The sequence below is a fragment of the Idiotropiscis lumnitzeri genome, chromosome 1 (assembly GCF_059441095.1).
Source record: "Idiotropiscis lumnitzeri isolate Australia: NSW breed Sydney's pygmy pipehorse chromosome 1, RoL_Ilum_1.0, whole genome shotgun sequence".
Taxonomy (NCBI): Eukaryota; Metazoa; Chordata; class Actinopteri; order Syngnathiformes; family Syngnathidae; genus Idiotropiscis; species Idiotropiscis lumnitzeri.
Genome location: NC_142391.1, coordinates 25,040,576 through 25,062,707, shown reverse-complemented (window position 1 = coordinate 25,062,707; position 22,132 = coordinate 25,040,576). Strand labels below are relative to the sequence as shown.

Below are 22,132 nucleotides of genomic sequence, written 5' to 3'. Positions count from 1 at the left end.
GGCCGAGCACTTGACCTTTTTTGCCGGTCAGTCCCCGGTACTCCAGCCACAATCTCTGCACCGTTCGGTAACCTTAAACCAGGGGTGGGGAACGTCAGGCCCTCTTTCTCCAAATTACAATTGAGGTCATCACGTCATTGAAACCTCTTTAATGTGGCCCATTTAGAGCCTCTAAACGGGGCCATGTTCAGTCATCTTAATTGCATCCAATGCACTTTCTAAAGCCACTTGTACATTTTTTTGACATAATTATAAATTCACTCTGAATTAATGTGGAAATTGGGTGTCTTGGTTTGTCCCGGTTTTGCAGCTGTGGGAGTTGTATCAACCTGTGAGTCTGTAATAAAGGACGACCAACAAGTTCCCCAAAGAGATGTCCAGCTACAGGTCTGTGATGATGGAACGTGTAATTTATATCAGCTTTGAAGGTATTTTTAGCTACTAATGTACAAAATTGTGCTTCTCAATGTCCTGGTGCAGTACATAGGGGTCATGCAATTGAAATCCCATCAACAATATTGGGAAAAGGAAAGGAAGTTGCAAATGTTTTTGGGTGTACCTCAAGAGTTTTGCTATTAGCTTCAAAATGAAAATGTCACCAATTTTTAGATGCAAGCTCATGTTGCAGGGGCGACAGGTTGTAATTCAAACTTTCTTACCCCAATCAACCCCCCCCCCCACAACAAGATTCTGGGTCATGGTCATGTGTTCCGGGCAGGCTTAAGAGGCAATCGGCTGTGACTGAGGGAGCGTTGGGAACATTTCCAACCCCACTTTTTCAGGTCTTAATGTGAAACGGTGTTAAAATGTGAAATTTCATAATGGGATTTGTGCTTCCTGCCTTGGCAGCAGTACACTTAATGACAATTTTTTGTCACATTCCATTCATTGGATATTGTATTGCGCCTTCGGTGTGTGCCTTGGCCACCAGGTGGCAGTGTAAAGGTCAACTCACTGCCAAGCCTATGGCAGGATCTGTCCCGTTTATATGCAGTCAATGTTGCATACAGAGCATGTCTAGTTCAGGAGGGGTGTGGCTTTTGAGTCTCACAGGGAAGGGATTAGTTATGCACTTGCCAGTTTTAATACTGGAATCACGCCGTTTAAATTGAAACATTTCATTTAGAGCACTTACATTTAGTGGCTTACCCAAGGAGACCAAGAGCCAGGATTTGAACCAGATACCCTTGAGCAATCTCACAGCCTGCTCAACCAACTACACCACATTAAATTAACATTTCAGCAATTACACTGCAGCTACTGTTAAGAGTCACTAAACAGCATCACATATTCAGCTAAACGATGAATCACCAATATTTGAAACACTTAAATTGGGCCTGATGACAATTGAAATCCCCCTAAAAATTTCAATAGTCCATTTTTTATATTAGATCGTGCAAGATTAACAGTCTGCAATGTAATGTAAAGGGTTTTTATTTGCCAAGGTACATTTTAGAAAAGCATTTGTACCAAAACATTGTGCAAAATGTCTTGAATAGCGATTTGCTGATTTCCAAGTGACTGCTGGGATCAGATAGACAAGTATTTGGTGCAATCTAGTTTGTCTGCTGACAGGTGTTGGACGTGCACAGTTTCTCCAAATCTGTTGAGGGAAACAAAAAATATATACATCCAATTCTTGTGGTACAAGATCAAAGTTTTCATTAGTTTAAACTCCCCGCCGTCCCAAATATAAACCTGGAATGTAGTCACTGCACTTCCTCAGTGAGGTCATGGCATCCATGTAGTCAGCTCCCAAGAAGGTCTCATAATTGCTTCCACTTGGCACCACCTGCAGACACTTTGTAGAGTCTTTGAAAAGGAGATTCTTCTCAGGCCCTGACTCAAACATTCTGAAACTGGGATTCCTGCCGCTTCTGCCGAACCGGGCCTAGAAATTAAAGACGCATAAAATTGTCGCACCATCCTCAAATTCAAGCCTTCCACACTTTCAAGGCAATCGAGCGCTTCCTACCTGTTGTTCCTGAAGAATGTTTACCACATTGTTTCGAGTCTCCGGGCGAGTCACCACTGCATGTGCTGGAGTGACCGCCAGGTGGCAAGACTCAAAGTCTGTGATTGGCACCGGACCCTTGGTGGGGCAAATCAGCTCGTAGTCGCGGCTCAAGACATTGGCCCACACTGGACTATTTCCTGCAATGGAGCAGAAATAAAAAAACTGGTTCCTGTGCCGAGATTGCTCAGTGAGGAGGGTTGAGCGTCATGTTACCGTCACTGTTTTCCGCAACGGTTGTGTGTTTAACGAAGGCCACATCACCTGCACCCTCAACAAGACATCTGTAAAGAGCAAATGCAGGAAGATTGTGTTTTAGCGGCAGCATTTTGCAATAGTGGTTTGCACTTTGGCCTAAAGGCACAGGATGCATGTACCCGGCTTAATTTGCCATAGCTCAAACCAGCCACTGCGTCACTGAATAAGCCCCATTAAGGCAAAGTGTGATAGAAAGTAAAATGCTTTCCAATTACTGGTCACATATGCCTTGTTAAGAGCTTACCTGAAGGCCCCAGCATAGCCGTAGTACTTTTCCTCTGAACTTGCTTGGCATTTAGCGTCATCCACAGTTTTGCCACTGCCCACGCACTGAGTGCAGAATGGTGAGCCGGCCGGCGATCCAGGGGCGCAGCCGCTCCGGAAGAATTTTGCTGAGGGAAGCAGATAGGGTGATGCATTTTTAGACAACTTGACAAAATTTACTTTTGTTGTAATTTTTCTGTTAGACCAACTGTTGTAGCGTGAATTCCTGTCTTCATTATCAACTCTGAACCCAATGCCCATGACAAAGAGCTTGCACCTTTTTCTGAGCATTTTAAAGAGCTCAGTCTGAGCAAGCCATGAAGTTAGTGACTTTGTGCCCCCACAATCCATTTTTCATGGAAAGGAATTCATTTTATTTTTTACAATTAGTGTGGTTTAGTGCAGCAAGAACTTGTGATTTCCAAATTATGTCAAGTGTCATTTTAGGTCATTCAAGTGATTGATTAGACAAACATTTCCTATCAAAATTTATATAGCACATTTCACGTATAAAAATGCAGCTCAAAGTGCTGTACAATGCAAACATCCCAATGACAAAAACCCCGACGTGCCTGAACTCACAAACAACCCGACTAACAGAAAGCACAGATAAACTGTTAATGCTGGGTTTCTGAGTCTGCAATTAGTCACTTGACTTTATATGGTCATACTTAACGTGGATGTACTTACAGAAGTTACAGTCGCCAGTCTGTTTGTAGATTTTGCTCATGGGAATGTTCCAGCCGGCCGTTCTGCCAAAGCCTGTGTGACAGGACCTCGTCCCATTCAGGTTGGCCCAGGTCAACCCAGAACCCCTCTTCACCACCGCGACAGCATAATAGGAGGAGGCTGAGGCTATACGCAAATTGGATTTTGAAAAAAAAAAAAAAAGCATTTCATTGAAAAAAAAAATTCTTGGGTTCAGCGTTTTTGTGGCCACAACGTTGACTGTACCTCCAGACTGGTTGCACTTAGCTGTTGAGAGAATAGGACCAGTGTTATTTGAGATGGACCATTTTATTAAAAAATAAATTATGTACCTTCATCATATTGCTCCACCATGGCTGGAACTAGACCGCACTGCCCAGCCGTGTAGACCTCTCCTCCATCCACTGCCATTGCATCTGCATCATTGCGCTACAGTAAAAAAAACAAGTTTCATTTATGTTCAATTTCAAGCATGGCCTGCCAAACTTAAACCTCTCCCATTATGACATCCAGTCTGAGTATTTTTAAACCAGTCAAATTTTGACTAATAGATGCTTTGAGGGGATAATTTTGCATTTCCGGTTGGTCTTGTAAACCTGCTTCGTCTGGGGCCAATTCTTTATGGATGAGCCTGAGACCAAAAAAAAAAAAAAAAAAACATCTCGCTACATTCTAAAAATGGGTCCTTAAAGCTTTATACCACTGATGAACATTCACATTGATTGACAAAGCTAGTGCTTATGTATTTCTCCCCCCCCCCCTTAAGTTTTCTGTAGACCAGTGGGCAAACCTTTGGATTGGCGGGCCACAATGGGTTCTAAAATTTAACAGAGGGGCCGGACCAGGAGGAGATGGCGTCTTTTGGTAACCTCACCTCATTAGAGAAATAAAATATATTTAATTTTAAATGAAAGTGAACAAAATCACTCCAACAATATACAAGTCTTTGAAAAACCACAGTATATAGAAAACAAAACATTAACAAGGTTGATCAATTTAATTTTTTCAAGTTCGGCGGGCCGGATTAAACCGCATGTGGCCCCTGGGCCGTAGTTTGCCAACGCCTGCTGTAGACTCTTAAAATCTGTTATTTTACCATGATCATCTTCATGCACTCTTCCACAGTAGGGGCAGTCTGGCACAGAATTCTCTTTTCACCATCTATCATGTCGTTGGCACTCCATTTGTCACATTTCCGAGCCTCGCTAGGGCCCACAGCACACCACGTGATTGCATTTGATCCGGACGCAGTGAACTCTGAAAGGAAGTGATACAAAATTTCCAAGTGCTCACCTGAGTTTGATCATCATTTTTGTCTTTACCTGCATTCAGGGAGCGCACAATACTCATGTAGCCAGCACCCAGGTACAGGAAGGAGGTTGTGTTGGCAGGCAACCTGACAAGTTTTTCAGTAGAGTCTTTGAACATTAGATTTTTTGCAGGAGCATATGCTTCAGAGGAAAATAGTTCAAAGTCCTGTTTAAAAAAAAGAAAAAAGTTTGGAAAAGTGAAGCACTTTCGCCAGGATTTGTTCGTTTAACATCTCCCTCCAGAGTGTTGTGCATCACTAGCATGGGGTCTGATTTAAACCACTACTGGTTTAAGTCTAAGAGGGAGGAGACAAAAATTCACATGAAAGTATTTCTCAAATTGGAAACGTGCATCCTACCTGCACTGTCGTGAGGCTATTCCAAATCAACTCTGCCAGCTCTGGATCTTGGCGGGTGACCACGGCGTGAGCAGGCACCCTGGCCAGGTGACACTCTTTGTAGTCATCGATGGGTGCTCTGGTGTTGTTCATGCACAGCAGCTCGTAGTCAGCCTTCATGTTGTCTGTAAAGGGGGCATTATAATTACGCAGACACTTTAGGAAAAGTTTTTGTTCTACATAGTCATATGGTACACAGCAATTTTACCATTTTTTTTAAATTCATAACCCATCTGTCCAAATAAATCCCAGATTTGTTGAGGGATACAAGTTGCATGCTACTAAAATGCATTTGCCACTCACAGCTTGAAAAACGAAGGAACTCACCTGGTACAGTAAGATGCTTGACAAATGCCACATCCCCGGCATTTTCTACCAGGCACCTAGTAAAAGAGTAATTAACTGGATAAAGAGGAAGATCAGGGAAAGTTATAAACAAATGCCTGCAAGTATTATTTAGCACTGGTTCTTGTAGTCAGCCAAATAAACAAACTTCATCATTTTTCAAGGTCAAGTTAAATGGCACTACTGTAAACTGGTTCAAGAATTGCCAGGGACAGGATGCACTTCATAACGTCTCAGACCAAGTGACTGACCTGGGGGTTACCCACAGGTACTTCAATTTGTACATACTTTGCCAAAATAGCCTACAACTGAGAGGACGAAAACTACTTACTGGAATGCCCCGCCATAGCCATAGAAAGGTTCACTGTGAGACCGAGAGCAGTCTCCTTTGCAACCTGTACACAATTGGGAACCCTTTCCTGCTCCAGGGACGCAGCTCTCGGAGAAGAAATTACCCACCGCTGGAGAGGGTGGGGGGGAATTAGTGACCTAAAGCATACCTAAAAATCAAACCATTGACGTTACTCACCAGATTCAAGAGTTTCATCCTCAATGCCTCCCCACTTTAGCACACCCAACTTAATTAGTGTTCCAATTGGGATGTACCAGCCCGCAGATTTTCCCAAACCAGTGTGGCAGGAGCTCTTCCCCTTCAGGTCTCGTATACCGAAGCCATAGCCCTTCTTAACCACGGCGACAGCATAATAGCAGGTGTCTGACGCTGAGATAGAATATAAATTGATTATGCTTTTTACGCTGATCCATTCTACACAAACAAGTGACACATTTTGTGACAAGACAGTTAAAGTTTCCTCAACTTGACTGACACCACTAAGCCATTGTGCACAATTACTCTGAATTGGTGAAGGAGCCATTGTTGACTTACTGGCACCATAGCTCTCAGAAATTATGGGGTGAAGTTGGAAGCTTTCCAGACCAGCAGTGTAGATGTCTCCTCCATCCAACGTGATTGCGTCTGCTCTACCCTCCTGCCCAGAGATTGATTAAGAGGAGAGAAGAAAAAGGTCACGGAGCAACTTTCCAGTCAGCCAGTGTTGGCACCTTTCAATGTTTTGGCAAGATTTAGCAACTTGGCTTGCTCTCTAATAAATTTTCAAAGGCAACACAATTTACTCTCCCACCACCCCTCCATTCAAGCAGTGACAAAAAGCAAGATTTAACCTTGAACTTGAGGCAGCCGTTAAACACTAGTCTAAAGCATTGTGTACAGGTGTGGCCAAGCGCCTCTACCCAGGCAGTTTTAGACATTTGATTGATCATTTGATTCAAATGCATTGAGGATTGAAACATCTAAAACAGGCCATGTAGGGGCTGCCAAAAACCAGACTTCTGATTTAAAGATACATTTGGAAAATGTAATACATTAATAGCAAAGATGCATCCCAAAGTGTCTGATTCCTTGACGCAAGCAAAGACTGGTGCCTTGGTGGCCAGCGCCAAACACTTCTGGTGCTCCTTGTCCGACTTGACGCACCACCTCACATGCTCGGTGGAGGCAGACAGCACAACAGCTACTGCAAAAACAGCAAAGTTGAGCATGTACAGTACAAAGCAAAGTAGTGCATGCCAGAATAAATGATTCTATATTCAAAACAGATTTTACCCAAGTAGCTGAGTAGCAGCATGGGGCACAGAAGTGACGAGAGGAGATGCTTCATGGTTGACATCCCCGGTCAGCAGAGTGGGGTGCAGTCAGAGTCCTTTTTTTGCTAAACCTGAAGTAGTGGGATGGATGGAGAAATTACAGTTTGCTCAGGTTTCCCCACTCAGTGGGTGTGCACCGTTGATTTGGAACCAAAAATCAAGTCAAGGACCAAACCTTGAAAAAAAAAATAAGCAGCGGTGGTTTAAATTAAGTGATTCTTTTTTTTTTTACTAATCAAGATTTTAAAATGTGATATTTTTTAAGCGGCCCAGATTGCCTATCGGGACAACCATTGTAACGAGTGTTGTGCTTGCCAGCCTTAATTGTAGCTACAGTAAAAAAATAAATAAGAAAAAAACCCAGCAAGGAAACTTTTCAATTATACAAGCAAAAAAAACTAAAACAACCTCACCTACTTTGAGCAAAAAAAACCCAAAACAACCTCACCTACTTTGTGTCTTGTACTGAGAGCCACAATATGAAGAGCAGAGAAGAGAGAACCATGATTTCGTCATCCCTCCTTTATATCGTGGCCCACCTGAGTGCTAATTGACCTCAGGTGTTACAAAAAGCTGGTTGGACAAGCAGGGAATGCCGCCCCTAGTGGTGGAAATTAAAAATGAGGGCGAGCCATCATAAATGCACTTGAGATATGAATAAATATTTGAATTTTAATATTTCAACAGTCCCCAAACATAAATCTTATATTTCCTAAATATTAATGTTTGATTCCTTGTACAGCATACAAAACACTTCAATCTCATTTTAGAGGCGGAGCCGTTGCCCTGACGACCGTGTCTCGGTCACGTGACCCCCTCATTCTTGCCTAGCTACGGGGAAAGCGTCGGTCTCCAGCGAAAGAACTCGTCCAAAACGATTCCACCCGGCTCCCACGCACCCACTCGGAGTTTTTAAAATGTCATGCCAGCCCGCGGGGAACCGGTCGGTGGTGTTCGGACCAAGGCTCGACCGAGTTTTAACGTCACCAGAGCGCCGAACGTGAGGGTTTAAGATTAGTTAGCATGCTAGGCGGCTCGAGGTCGCATTAGGAAGACTCCTGGCTGGACTGGCAGGTACACACGTACACAAAATCACCACACGTCCCACTACTTCTGCGCGTCGTTACACCATCCAACTTTTCCAACTTTCCTTCTAAATGTTAGCATAATCATACCGGTTGGAAAGGGGTCGGTGTTTTATAATTGCTTGCGACGGTAATAGGATTGAATTGCTTAAGAAGCTAAGATGTGCGCTTTGTGTGCGCGCGTCTGTGTCTGGTGCGTGATGTAACCTCACTAATTAATGCACAAAAGCTATAACAGTCAAAATTGAAGTCTTCTCAGTCAAATAAAACTTATGGAGAGCAGTTTGACTGAAACTATCCATCTTTAGGTCCATACTAGAAGTCGTTTTGTTCCCACATGTACAGAGGTGTCAAACTCATTTTTGTCAGGCCACGTCATGGTTTTCAGTAGTTCTCAAATGGGGGTGCGCGTACCCCTGGGGATCCTTGAAGGAACTCCAGGAGGTACGCAAGAGATGAAATAAAACAAACATGCAAAAATCCTTTCAAAAGCAATTATTGAATTAATTAAACGCTTTGGGAAAACTTTTTTTTATTATCAGTAGGTTATTCAATTTCATTATTTTAAAAATCACAAACTCTAATGGCATGACCCAACTTGACATGTGCCACCTCTCATTACCTGTCATTCACTTGAAAATGCAAACAATGAAGTCGTGATTGAAGTGTAAGTATTTCAAACAAAACGTAGGCACAAGTGTAAAAAAAAAAGATTTCAGTTACATGTTGAAGATAATATTATATTTGGATTTACACCCAGGAGTTGGAACAAACCGGCGTCACTGTGTTTTTTTTTTCTGTCGGGAGAACGCACCCCCACAACAAAAATCCAAAGAACATGCTTGTCAATGTTGTCGCAGGTTTCGAGATTCAGACATGGGCAAGTTGCAGAGCAAGTTTCGGAAGAGGTCTGAGTTGTACAGGTGAGATGTGCTTCCTCACAACGTACTAGTGCGATACACTTGTAGTCTCTTGGAACCAAATATCATCAAAATAACATCAAAATATCCACTGGTAATTTTGCCTCAATAGTGCTAAAGTTTTCCTTACGCTAACATTTAGAAAGACGATAACATGAGTGGAGAAAACACAACTTATATTTTTACATTTTTCCCTGTGATTGCCTACTCTTTCAAATAAAAATTGATAATAGTAAAATTGTAAACCAGGGTTCTCAAACAAATTTTTGCCGTGGGTCACTTGGTAGTTTTGGTTTCCTTTGGAGAGTTGTTTTGACTGTTAATTCAAGTAAATGTATGATCACCTCATATTACTCATGCACAACAAATTGATGCATCACTAGTTTTGAAATTAGAGGCCAGTAAAAGCTCTTCAAATATTATTACAATGTAGTTATTTTAAAAGGGGGGATTGGTAACAAAAAAAAATTATTGCACTATAACATTTTTAAAATGAAAGACAATTTGCAATTTTGGTATTTTAGCTAGAAACGTGAAGTCGATACAAATAAATTGTTTTTGCGGACCATATAAAACGATGAGGAGGGCCAGATCTGGCCCCCGGGCCTTGAGTTTGACACCCGTGTTCTAAACCTTGTCAAGTCATGCTAACAAATACCAAGATAGCAACCTTAGTATAGGAAATACTGCGCCAGAGCGATAAGGTGCCCTTTGGTTGGGGACGTTAACAACTTGTATAGTACAACAAGATGGCAACCTGGCTGAGTAGAGAAAGTGCTCAAGATTTATAAAACTACATAGACCGGATGAGTCCAAGCACCTTAAGGTGGACAGCAAATAAATGCGCAAACAGCTTTTCCATGTCACATGACGCTCCGATTTCCCATCTACGACAATCTCACTGTTCCTCTTCCATGTCCAGGGCCTCAGAGGGCGAAAAGACAGACGGTGCATTAGACAGTCACGGGGTTCAGTATGAACCGGCCCATCGTGGGGCCGTCAACACCATCACAAACCTCAGCGCCGATCTGTGCGTTTCTGGAGGCACAGACCAGGTAGATGACAGACAGACATTTATGTTCAATTCAATTTCATTCAAATGGCTTGTAAAACAAATTGGTGTGCTCTGCAGGCTGTGGTGGTGTATGACTGGAAACAAGGTCGCATGTGTCAATCCTTCCAGGCTCATAACAGAGAGGTTACCAAGGTAATGTTGATATTGTGCATTGGTGGGCTGGAAACACTTGTTTAAATGTCTATCACAAACACACACACACTCACACACAAAACATAACATCCTCTCTACCTTCTGTTTTCAACTCAGGTGGTGTGTTATCCGGGCAGCACGTGGATCTTTAGCGCCTCACGGGATAAGACTGTCCTAATGTGGGATGTGAACCAGGGGGATGAGCCCATTCAGGAGTTTTGTGGGCACCAGTTAGTGGTCAACGGACTTGCAGTCAGCCCTGGTATTCTTTGTCTTACACACACACACGCACCTTATAATAGTCCTCATTTCCCAATACTGACAGTATCACAAGGCTGGGGTTGCTTAATAATCGATAAATTGCAGGACAGCTCACTACTTTGTACAATATATGTCTATCTGTATTACATCATCTTAAGTTTTTCTGTCTCCAAAAGAATCTCAATGCAATGTTTTTTGACCTCTCTCGATTTGATCAGAAAAATACAGAGATTGTGAGAAAATAATACATGTCGGTATCTGTATAAGAGAAATTGTCATATTAAAACCGTTTATTCAAAAGAATCTGCATTGTTTTTGCCACGTTATTGACAGTATTATAATACAATACAACTTTATTTATATAGCGCATTTCACAACAGCTGAATCTGTCACCTGTCACACTACATGGGGTGTAGAATAGTTGATGACTTGTAGAAAAAAACAAAACAAAACAGCAGTTCAGTGTCTGTGTTAAAGAGAATACAATCAATTATATTATATGACCCATGTGTACCCGTATTACAGAAAAAGGGCAATCTCATCAAAAGATCTTCTCTTAAATGAAATTCAAAGTGTTAAAAATCACCAATTTGCAAGTAAACAATTTATGTTGTGATATCTGTGTAAGAAAACATTGATCAAAAACGTCTTTATTCCAAAAAGAATCACACATGTAATACATGTACCAAGCCATCTTTGGAGGTAAAAATGGATCAAATACATAAAATACACAAAAGTGGTGCAAAAGGTGCAATAAGAAGATATGAATACTCCTACTTCCCACGTCTGAGTCTAATTTAAGATGTGATGGATGCTTTGTGCTGTCCCTACCGATTGCCTTCTCATGAAGCCAAACTGACATATTTTGTCATTGTGTTTCTGTAGATGGGAGGAAACTGTGCACGGGCTCCCGCGACAACTGCATGTGCCTGTGGGACATTGAATCTGCAAAATGTGAGCAGAGACACAATATTTCCAGAAACCTGGTGAGGATAATGCACTCATTCTGCTCAGTCCGTCAAGGCCATGCGATACCTTTAACCCCCCCAATCCCCGCCCGCCGACGACTGCGCAGGTGACTCACGTGTGCTGGGTGCCAGGCAGCTCTTCGGTCGTCCAGACGTCGGAGGACAAAACCATACGGTACAGACAGGTTTCGCTGCCTCAACTATTCAAAGCAGCCATTGTGGATTTTAGATTTTGTTTTGATTACCACATACTTTCATAGGTCACATACCAGCAAGAGTGCAGTGCTTTCTCTCCTTTGTTTTAACCTTTAATTGAGTCGGATTTTTCATGAGAAAAATGTCATTGCATATAATTAACTGATTTTAATATTACAAGAATAAAAGAGGCAAAAAAATATCTACAAAATATAAAGAGGAAAACCAAATCTACATATACAAGAAATGAGATTAAAGTTAGAAGAAATAAAAAAAAATATTCAGTGGTAAAAGTTACATTTATACGTATTAATTATTACGAGGGAAAAGAGTTACGAGAAAGTGCTTACTCAGCATCCAATGATATTTGAGGAGGATTTATTAACCAGTGTTGCATCTCGGTATTGCAAACCATGACAAATTTTATCATCAGTAGACTTGATTTTCACTGCCAAATCTTAGCACTCCTATGACATAAATGTGTGTTGTGTGTGCATGCAGAGTGTGGGACAGCCGTGCGTGGCAGGTGACCAACACTTTTCCGGCCAAGCAGTACATCCAGACCCACTGTGACGTTTCTGACAATGGAAATTACCTGGTGTCCAGCAGCAACGGTTTCGGGGGCCAAGGCTGCGAGGCCACGGTGAGATTGTGCCTTCTGATTCATCTTTGTTTGCATTGGACAAAACAAAATGGCTGCAGATACTTCATTCATACATTCATTCTCATTAAGTGAATATTTATTTTTATACTACGTTCATAGATGCAAATTTTGTACACCCCAAAAAATTATCATAATGTTCCAAGTTCAATGTTGAATTACAGAAATAAGATATATTTTGGAATGATAATACTATAAGATTAAGATCAAAATCTTTCTAGAATAAAATTGTAATTTTTACAAGATTGTTTTTTTTTTTATTTAATGAGATTTCAATCAAAATCTAAGACTAACATTCAGAGAACATTTTCAATATGGACAGTATGAGAAAAAATATCAGCATTTTACAATAATTTATTTTGTCATACAAGATTTAAATTGTGACATCAGATTACAGTTTCCATTTTACAGGAATAATTTAATGGAGGAAATGCGTGTATTACAAGATTAAAGTTAAAATATTCTGAAATAGATGTTTGTTTCACGAAAAAAAGGACCAAGTGTGAGATGAAAATGTATATATTTTTTTAGATAAAGGTGACATTACGAGAATAAAGTAATAAATTTAAGGATAAATATACAGTAATATTACTAGAAAAAAAACAAGCAAAACACATTTTTACAAGGATAAGTTCATAATGTAATAAAATAGGTCATGATTTGTTTAATCATAATTTTATGTCACAGGAGTAAAGTTGTAATATTCAGAAAAAAATAGTTTCTCTATTTCAAGAACATTTTGTGTACTCTATACGGGAACGGTTAAGTTGGTAAAAGAAAAAAGTGGTACTATTACGATGAAAATCCACATTTTCTGAGAAGCATTTAGTCAGTCCCCCATGATTTTGTGTTTGTGGTGAGCTGTGGGATCTGCGTCAGCCGGGTTGCAAGGTGGTGGAGTACCGGGGCCACCTGCAGACTACCGCATGCTGCGTCTTCCTGCCTGCGTCACCGCGGGGCAGCGGCGCCGCTCTGGTGGTCACGTCCTCGCACGACAGCTCCGTCAAAGTGTGGGACCAGAACTCAGCAGGTATGACACACGGGCGACCAGTGGTGGGCTTCCATTTAGTACCACGGCCTACAGTGGAGAGTGACCTGACTGAAGATACCACCTAATATCACCACTATTATGTCGTAGAAAACATTGCGTTTTTGTATAGTATTGATGGTTACCATAATTGCAATGTAACATTGGTGGTATTAAGAAGCGGATTGAGTCTGCTAATTCAAAACAAATCTAACATTCACATGCACTGGAAACAGGGCAGTCAAAACGTGGACAAGAGACTCTTAGGAATTAATGAATTCACTTCAATGGAACAGATGTTTGAATTGATGCTGTCAATGTAAGTTGGAGATTTTGATCATTTTTCTTTGGCGTCTTTTGCTCTCCTAGTGTGTTTAGCCACGTTGTCGCTCGATGGCGCCGGTCCTCTGGTGTCTTTGGCACCCAGTGACGCCTCCAATGTGCTCTGTGCCAGCTTCAACAATGGGATTCATCACGTCCAGCTTCTCCAAACACCAGCGCCGGTTTCAGAAGCAGCCACCGATATAGACATTAGAGTTTCGTCCCGTTTCTGATAGGCAACATTTTATGGATAAATGTGCCTCAAAAGTCTAACAAAACATCAGAGTTCAAACCATCATCACACGCGATGTCAGCAAGTTTTGTGACACTTCTGATCATAAGATTGAAGTGTTTAAAGGGGAAGTCGAGCTCAAAATTCCCTTTACAAGATATGTTCTATGGCATTCTGATTAATATTGCGTTTGTGGAGTATGAGCTAAGCATCAAAATCCACCAGTTTTTAGCCATCTCAGGGTTGGCCATTTTGTCACTTCTGTAGACTGAAAATGACATCACAGTTCTTCAGAGCTCAGCGAACGACCAATCATGGCTCAGCTTCTGTAAACAGGTGAGGCGTGATTGGTTGTTGCTTGAGCTCTGAGCAACTGTCATGTCATTTTCCGTCGACAGAAGTGACAAAATGGCAGACTGTGAGATGGCTAGAAACGGGTGGATTTTGCTGCTTAACTCATACTCCACAAATGCAATATTAATCTAATCTAATCCTTGCCATGTTTAGACTAGTGAAGGCGCATAGAACATTTTATTGCAAAGCATTTTATGCAGGGTGACTTCCACTTTAAGTCTTGTTTTTTTGTTTTTGTGACGTCACCAAATTAGGCTATCAGTGACGGCAAAGAGGAATTGTGACGATAACCGTAGAACAGGAATTGGAAGTTGACGAACATGAAAGAAGTATAATAGGATTATGATATTACAGTCCAACAATAGTCTTCATTTTAGAAGAAAAACGTAACAGTATTATGTTAGCATTAGTTGTTGCCATCCTACAAACAAGCATCTCCAAAAATGTAATTCATTTCATTTTTTCCAAACACACATTTGTTTTTGGTACGACAAATAAAATAAATAGGAGTGTTTTTTTTTGTGTGTGGGGCGGCGGGATTCAAAATTGGTCAAAAAGGCAAACTATTATAGGTTTTTGTGGAATAAAACATAGATTAAGAAAATAAAAATTTTGGGGGTATTTAAAATAATAAAAAAAACTATATTGTAAAATAAAATGCACAATTTAGTATTAAAAATATATTTGTGTCTTTATAGAATATATGTGGGGGGACCAGAAATCAATTAGGCAAAAACAAATATCTGTTTTGGGGGATTGTAAATTATACATATACTGATATTTTTTTTTATTTTGCAAGTTTCTTATGGCAGATTAAAAATAAAACGCACAAAACATATTTCCCTTTGATAGTAATTAAAGATAAAATACTAAATTGGAGAGCTGAGCGTAGTTTCACTTGATTTCAAAGACGTTAACCTTTTATAAAGTTATAAAACCACCTGTGTAGTGATTTACTCTGGCAAATTTTGCCAACCTGTGTCACAGAACCCATTGTGTTCCACTTTTTTTTTTTTTTAAATGTACCTGGAAAATTTATGGCACCAAAAGTGATGGAGCAAAGAGGATAGTTGTTATCCCCTTCAGGATCACTGGGAAAGGGATCCTGTTCATCACGGGACAATTGTGAATGGAGACACTGACTTTGAATCAAGCTTTGTGAACCGCTGCACGACCATTGGCCCAGTTTGGTCGAGTTGATTGTTGAAAACATGCATTCTTTTGAAATCATGCTGTACTTGTCATCGCACTGAAGCCAAATTGAATATTTTTTGTCGATATGATTTGTTTGGAATATCTTCCAATTGATTCCTATTTTTTTTTAATACAGCTGCAGAACTAACTATGCACTAAAGTTTATAGAAAAATGATTCCAATGTAAAATATAGTGGAATGGAAATAATTGCAAAATGCAAAATAAAGCTGCTGTCAACATGCCAACATATTGTTTGATTTACAGTAAAACAGTAAATATAACTCGTGCTTGTGGATGCGGAGTGTTTGTAACCTCCACGTGCCCGTCCGTCATCTTTGTCAAAAGAACGAACACGGAACACACTTCCCATTTGTTTTTAATTCATTTAAATATGGAATTCATTCGCAATTGGTCACGCACGTCCACAAAAACACAAGATTCAATTACTACCCATCAACATGTTTGCATATAAACTCACATACACACACACAATCACAGTTTTGAACTTTCCACAGAGCCTATTCTACATGTACAACAAAATGAAAAGAGAAAAAAAAAAGGCCAGGAATTTGAATGTAAAAACGGCATTGTTTCAAAATGGCACATAACAGAAAAAGGCTGCATATGGAATAACAGGAACAGTGAGGATACAGTTAGATTATTCATTAAATAAATGCAGTATTGACATTTCTTTCAATAGGGAATTTGAAAATAAATGCAGTAGTTGCAAAACTGGAGTATGTTTCGTCATATTCCTTTCAGGGTAAAATCCCACAAACGAATGGAACCTCTTTTGTAAACATGACCTTTTATCAGTGCAAGACTACCTTAATTTGAAGCAATACAAACAAACAAACGCTTCTCTAAAATGACTCCAAGATGAATCAATTTTCATTAAACACAAAACAGCCATCCATCACCTGCAACTAAATGAATCTTACCAGTACTTTCACATTTACTGTACACGATTAAAACGAGGTGGGCCAAATGAAGGAATTTGTCGCAGTTTGGCATGCACTTCTGCAAAAACAAAAATGTAGAATACAAATGTGGTTCATATATTATTAACTTAGCATGGCCCTAAGAGTGCCGTATAAAAAGTGGACCGAACCCTGTAATAAAACATTTAAGACATTTCTTCTTTCTTATCACTCAAGTAAAAATGAACAGCTTGGAATACTGAGTCAAGTACAGTAAGCAGTGCAAGAAGCTGCTTTCTTTGTGGTTATACAATGTACAATTCCCTCACTAATAATGGAGACAACAGACTCAAACAAATTAATTTTGACAATTTAAAGCCATTTACGACATACAGTTTTGAATTGCTTACAATATGCTTGTAGAGAACGCTTACAGATTCCGGTATCATTAGTTTCTTCTTTGGCCGTGGTGTGGCGTAACAATTATACAAAATGGCGTCTCAAGATTCCAGATTGCGTGACAAGTAAATTCACAAACTGTCCATCGTAAGGATTTGGACAGCAGAAACAAACCTGATATTTCATTTCAAACAGTATTATTTCTTCACAGCGGAAACTAAAGTTCATACAATTCAAATGATTAGTCCAATTAGTCCCTGAGAATAATATTGTATATCCAGGATGGGAGACATTCCTGTAATGTCATGTAAATATACTAACACAGTGTGGACTGAAGTATTCAGAACGGATATCTTTTTTTGGTGGGTGCATTTTAACTTACACTTAAGTGAGCAGCCCCAACACCTTTGCTCATTTTGGAGAATGAGCACTGCTTTTGAGCAATTCAATTGAAAACTCTCTATTTTTTTTTTTAAATGTACATATTGGCCTTTGTTTTGTCCACACACTCGTTAATAATTTAACATCTTATAAAACAGAGGACGTTTTTTTTTTTTTTTTGGGGGGGGGGGGGGGGGGTGTAACATAATGGAGTGGTGCCTCCAAGCTCTAACTTGGAAATTGTAGGCAAAAATCTGCCTGAAATGACTTACAACTTTTAGCCGTTATAATGTGTGATGTGAGTGCCCCTCACTCAACCTCCTTTCAGTCAGAATCTAAGGATTACCTTTCTGCCTGTTCTTTGGGTTTTATGATGAATGAGAAGAAAAGAATATCTGAAGTTAGTCTAACGTTAGTACCTACTTTTTATCCAGTGTTTCAGTGTCATGCTAGTTAGAGATGATTGCTGTACAATAGTCATGGGATCTCTGAGTTACAGGTTATACCTTAATTGCCCTAAGTCTTCTCTGATTTAAACTCCCTCCAGAGAGGTATGAAAAAGTCAGCTACTCGTGATTCAAAACCAAGAATCGAATCGTGAACAAGGCCGATGTGAGAAGCAATCACCAAGACTTCTTTTTACACATGTAGAACGGTTACATTTTTAAATGTAACAGGTTTTTGACCTCTGAGGCACCACTGCAGTAAACACAAAAGGTAGTGGGCATCATGCAAACAAAGGCTTGAAATACTTGAGGACAATAGACCAAGAACTCAAGCAGGAAAAATTCTCGTTGGATGTTTAAAATACCGATAGAGGGAGTGTTGCTGCTTCTTCTTCTACTCGTCCATCGGCTCCAGGCCATCAATGACCCGACTCAGCCGGATGTTGAGAAGGCGGATCTGAGTGTTCATGTGGTCTATCTTCTCCTCCAGCGAGCCGGTGCCGCGTCGCCAGTACACACCCACGGGGCCCGTCATGAAGTACAGCGCCATGATGACGCACAGCGGCAACACTGCGCGCTCGGGGTCGCCCTCAAACTTCTGCAGCACGTACAGGCAGGCCAGGGCCAGCAGAACAACGCGCGCCAACCAGAAGAAGCGGCCGAACAAAACGTGCAGCACGTAGAACACGCCGCCCAGGAACACCGACAGCAACCACAGGGCTGCGAGGGCACCAGCCACGAGGGGCAGGGCGCGTGCCGGATTGCTGCTCAGCGACGCCGGGCTGAAGTAGTGGCTCAGGTTGGACGCTGCACATGAGAGGGAGGTACCAAGTTCAGATGAGCGCCTGGATTTTAGTTCAAGTTGATACATTACTTGCTCAAATAGGGACAAAGGGTGTTTTACTTCACTAATGCGAGGCTTTTAAAGTCTAAAGTAGATTAGCCGGTATTTCTGAATAGGAAAGCCCTTTATTTATTTGTACAAACACTTAAATCAGAAATAAATGCCTGATACTTGGGTACAAATTATAACCTCTGTTTCAATAAATATTGAACCGTAAATCCTATGAAAAGTATTGACAAAATATTTTGACAACTTGTAAACATATAATAACTGTATTGTTTTTTAAATAAATGTAATATATTTTGGTATTAAACCACAATATTGTGATGATATGCACAAGATACTTTACTTTTATTTATTTATTTATTCTTTTTAAAACGGGGATTTATTTACACATTAGTAGACCTGATTCACTGAGGAATGCCATCCATTCGAGCGGATGCTACCAATTCAGGAAATACCTCTAGGAACTAAATTTAACTTACAGTCAATGCCCATCACATCAAGGAGATCGGCCCAGATTTTCCAGATGGTATCAAGGAAGGAGTCCACGCCATGAACAAAGCGCTCTGTTGCTTTGGAGAAGAACTGGAAAAGAACAGAGGAATTAGCACTACAACATATTTTTGACAAATATTTTTTTACGAATATAAAACAGCATTCTAAGTCATCCTGGCAGATGAAACTAAAATACTTGGACCCCATTTACCAAATTTTCCGTCAACGATTGACTCAAAAAAATGCATCTATTGACTTGACTTTTTTATGTAATGCCCTAACATCCCATAGTGTCGGCGACGGCTACAGCCGAAGAAGGATGGCGGAAGCCAGGCGTGGCCGACCTCGCCATAGCACCCTCCGCCGGCGCTGGCGAGCGACCTGTTGGCGGGGGCCCTCCGACGGTGGGTCATGGATGCCGAATGGTACAACACTGTGATGTTCTTTTATGAATTAAAGGCAACGTTAAGAATTCAACCTTTTTTTTTGGTAAGCGCATGTAAGTCGTTGATGTAGGTGGGGTGCCATATAAAATCTCGCCGAGGGCACTACATCCACTGCCCTGGAAGCAGAACGCGGTTTGAGGCGTGGCTCAACTTAAACGTTTGACTCTACCCACATTATTTCTCAACATCAAATGTTAAACTATTTCCTTCACATTGGAAATTAAAAACTATCTACTGACTGATACCCAAATACTAACCTCAACCATGCAGTAGCGCGTCCTCTGCTGTGGACAAGCGGTATATAATATAACACAACTCAACTTTATTTGATTTTTCATGTTATGACCATTTGTGGACCAAACCGTTAAAGGCATTATAGTAATTATTCCTTCTACGTATTATTGCTTTTAAAATTAAATGCTCATGAAAACTATTAAAATTGTCCTGCGTTATGTGACGCAGGACGTCGATCAACCAATCAATTCCCACCTGTGCGTTACTCCCAAAGAAATTGGAGTGAAATGAATTGGTGAGTTTAACGACGTCGGTCACCACTACAGCCTCTTAATACAAATTTAAGCCTTTGTTAGTTTATTTGTTTTTTCCGCTAAAAAAAAAAACACTTAAACGTCGTTGGTGTGACGGGATAATTTGCTCTAACAGCATCCGCTGCTACACGCACCGGAAGTAGCGTCAAATTCTCGAGTAGCTTGGTCAGAACGTGACGTCACACCTTCATTCAAATACATTTCATTGAAATAAGTCATAAATAGGCGGGCGTAGTGTTACGCTTAGACTAATAGACGCCTGACAGTACATGTTTTTACTACGACGTATAATTTGGGGGTGAATTCCGCGCCTAATGTGTTTCAAAATGGCAGCTCCCCCTTCCCCGAGCTTGATTTTCTCGTTAGCCACTTGAGCATCACACGCAAGAAAATCAATCGTTACATCCGGGCCCGTCCGCATCTTCACCTTGTAGAAACCTCGGATGTTCTCCTCCCCAAACACGTTGCTCAGCGTCTGATAGACGCCGTTGGCCGCCCGTCGGAAGCTGTTCTGGCTGCTGGTCCGGCTTCTGGCCGCTTGGGCCGCCGAAAGCACGGACGCAGATAGCACCAAGAAAAGCAAAACACCCGTAGTCGCCTTCATGGCAAGGCTCAATGATATGCCGTATACGACGTTGCACGAAAGAAGCCGCTTTCCGATGTAGTCAGTCGAAGCTTTACGGTGACCGTTGTCCAAAGGGCTTCGCGTTGCGTTCAAGCTATCCTCGTAGATTGCTACGTCCAATTCCCACCAACGTAATTTAGGGGTCCGAAAACCAAATGAGAGTGTAGCTTTCTGATAAAAAAAAAACAAACATTACACGATCAGTTACTGTGATGTTATTCATTAATTCGGTTTGTTGCCCCCAATAAATCAATGCATACTCCCAAGTTTAAATGTGAGTTGCGCAAATGCCGACAACAGTTGTGTTCTTTGAATGCGCCATTAAATATATATATATATATTTTTTTAACTCACTGCTGCCCTCTGTCGAGTGACGAGGTAATAATGACACTGCAAAGAAGTCATGTCGGACCACGGTTAAATTAACATAGTAGCGTGCGTAACCGAGAGCAAAGTCCGTTTGCGTTGTTACACAATTACACAACATGCTCGTCACACATTACTATCCATACATACATGTATAAATATAAATTGTGTGCCTTTCAAAGTCCTACCACTAGATGGTAGAATTGGACAAAAGATACAGTTTGCATTAAACTTAATAGACGTGATTGCACTCACCCAATATTGCCACCGCTGCAAGGTGTTGCGTGGTATCCTAGCAACGGAGGTGAGGCAAGAGTGCTTGATCAGGCTACAGGTGGTATCTTAGAAACTGTGTTGACAGAACGCAGAAAAAAATGCTGACCTCATTTCGCTCTCAATTAAAGTTTATTACTGTGAAAGAGTGAGTGTATTGATGGTTTACAAATGTACGGGCGTGCTCCAAGAGTCACTTTGCTGTCAAATAGTGAGACCTCAGCCACAGTGGGTCCTGGATCTTACAACTTAAGTTCAGGAAGACACTCCACATTGTCAGGTAGGATTGTTTATAAGTGATTAACAGCTAAACCCAATTCGACTTAAATGGGTTTTTTTATTGCATAGATGGATATGCTCCGTTTTTGTCCTTGGCGAGCAGACTACCGTTGATCAGTGAGTGCAGTGTGACAGAACCAGGGCCTGGGTACTATGACACTTCACCTGTGCAGGTAAGATGGATGCCTCGTTTTAGTATCATTAATATTCTGGTTTTCAGCTGCACTTTTTTATCATATTTTTACTCTTATGTAGTAACCGATTCCAAATAAGTTGGGATGTTATATACAATGTTAATTAAACCAGAAAACAACGATTTGCTAAATCTTTTAAAACCCATATTAAATCGAGTTCACATTAAAAGGACAAGAAATGTACTGTTCATATTTATAATCCTTATTGTTGTTGTTTTTTTGTGCAAATATTATTTCATTTTGACTGTCATTGAAAAATAAAGTGGGACAGGAGGCAACAAAAGAGGAATGCTAAAAAAATAAAACAAAAAAACAACAACGGGAACATTCCACAGGTGGGCAAGGAATCCCAGTCACAGTTGTTTACAAGAAAAGATGGGGCAAATGGGAATGAATTCCACCTACTAGACTAGCATGCCTGCAGTGTAGACCTGTCTCCCACTCAAAATGCTCGATTTATGATGAAGCTCAAAATCCAACCAAACTCGAAAATCAAGTGAGAATGGGAACTAATTCCACCTACAA

At 40.7% G+C, this 22,132-nt stretch overlaps 4 protein-coding genes across 4 annotated transcripts in view; 2 read left to right on the top strand and 2 right to left on the bottom strand.

Moving 5' to 3' along the window:
* Positions 1-1,418: 1,418 nt before the first annotated feature.
* Positions 1,419-7,536, bottom strand: LOC148343934 (serotransferrin-like). Its single transcript, XM_088291653.1, has 18 exons — positions 7,411-7,536; positions 6,922-7,033; positions 6,681-6,832; positions 6,184-6,286; positions 5,827-6,018; positions 5,629-5,758; positions 5,280-5,335; positions 4,914-5,077; positions 4,567-4,720; positions 4,341-4,501; positions 3,577-3,673; positions 3,491-3,511; positions 3,227-3,391; positions 2,517-2,664; positions 2,231-2,298; positions 1,976-2,154; positions 1,699-1,891; positions 1,419-1,603 (listed from the first exon to the last, which is right to left on the bottom strand). Exons 2-18 carry the CDS (start codon positions 6,983-6,985, stop codon positions 1,557-1,559), a joined length of 2,094 nt encoding a protein of 697 aa, XP_088147779.1. The 5' UTR covers positions 6,986-7,033; positions 7,411-7,536; the 3' UTR covers positions 1,419-1,556.
* Positions 7,537-7,774: 238 nt separating this feature from the next.
* On the top strand, positions 7,775-15,633 carry wdr31 (WD repeat domain 31). Its single transcript, XM_088291643.1, has 10 exons — positions 7,775-8,036; positions 8,908-8,970; positions 9,890-10,022; positions 10,100-10,174; positions 10,292-10,436; positions 11,321-11,421; positions 11,511-11,578; positions 12,100-12,241; positions 13,121-13,289; positions 13,656-15,633. The coding sequence occupies exons 2-10, from the start codon at positions 8,924-8,926 to the stop codon at positions 13,838-13,840; spliced, it is 1,065 nt and encodes a 354-aa protein (XP_088147769.1). The 5' UTR covers positions 7,775-8,036; positions 8,908-8,923; the 3' UTR covers positions 13,841-15,633.
* Positions 15,634-15,746: 113 nt separating this feature from the next.
* bri3bp (bri3 binding protein) lies at positions 15,747-20,613 on the bottom strand. Its single transcript, XM_088291630.1, has 3 exons — positions 20,298-20,613; positions 18,864-18,966; positions 15,747-18,341 (listed from the first exon to the last, which is right to left on the bottom strand). The coding sequence occupies exons 1-3, from the start codon at positions 20,472-20,474 to the stop codon at positions 17,929-17,931; spliced, it is 693 nt and encodes a 230-aa protein (XP_088147756.1). The 5' UTR covers positions 20,475-20,613; the 3' UTR covers positions 15,747-17,928.
* A 692-nt stretch (positions 20,614-21,305) lies between these two features.
* The window catches only part of stpg2 (sperm-tail PG-rich repeat containing 2), a 38,317-nt gene continuing 37,490 nt past the window's right edge, over positions 21,306-22,132 (top strand). Inside the window, exons 1-2 of the mRNA XM_088303903.1 lie at positions 21,306-21,414; positions 21,483-21,586. Of these exons, the coding sequence (XP_088160029.1) occupies positions 21,306-21,414; positions 21,483-21,586 (213 nt within the window). The remainder of the gene's footprint in view (positions 21,415-21,482; positions 21,587-22,132) is intronic.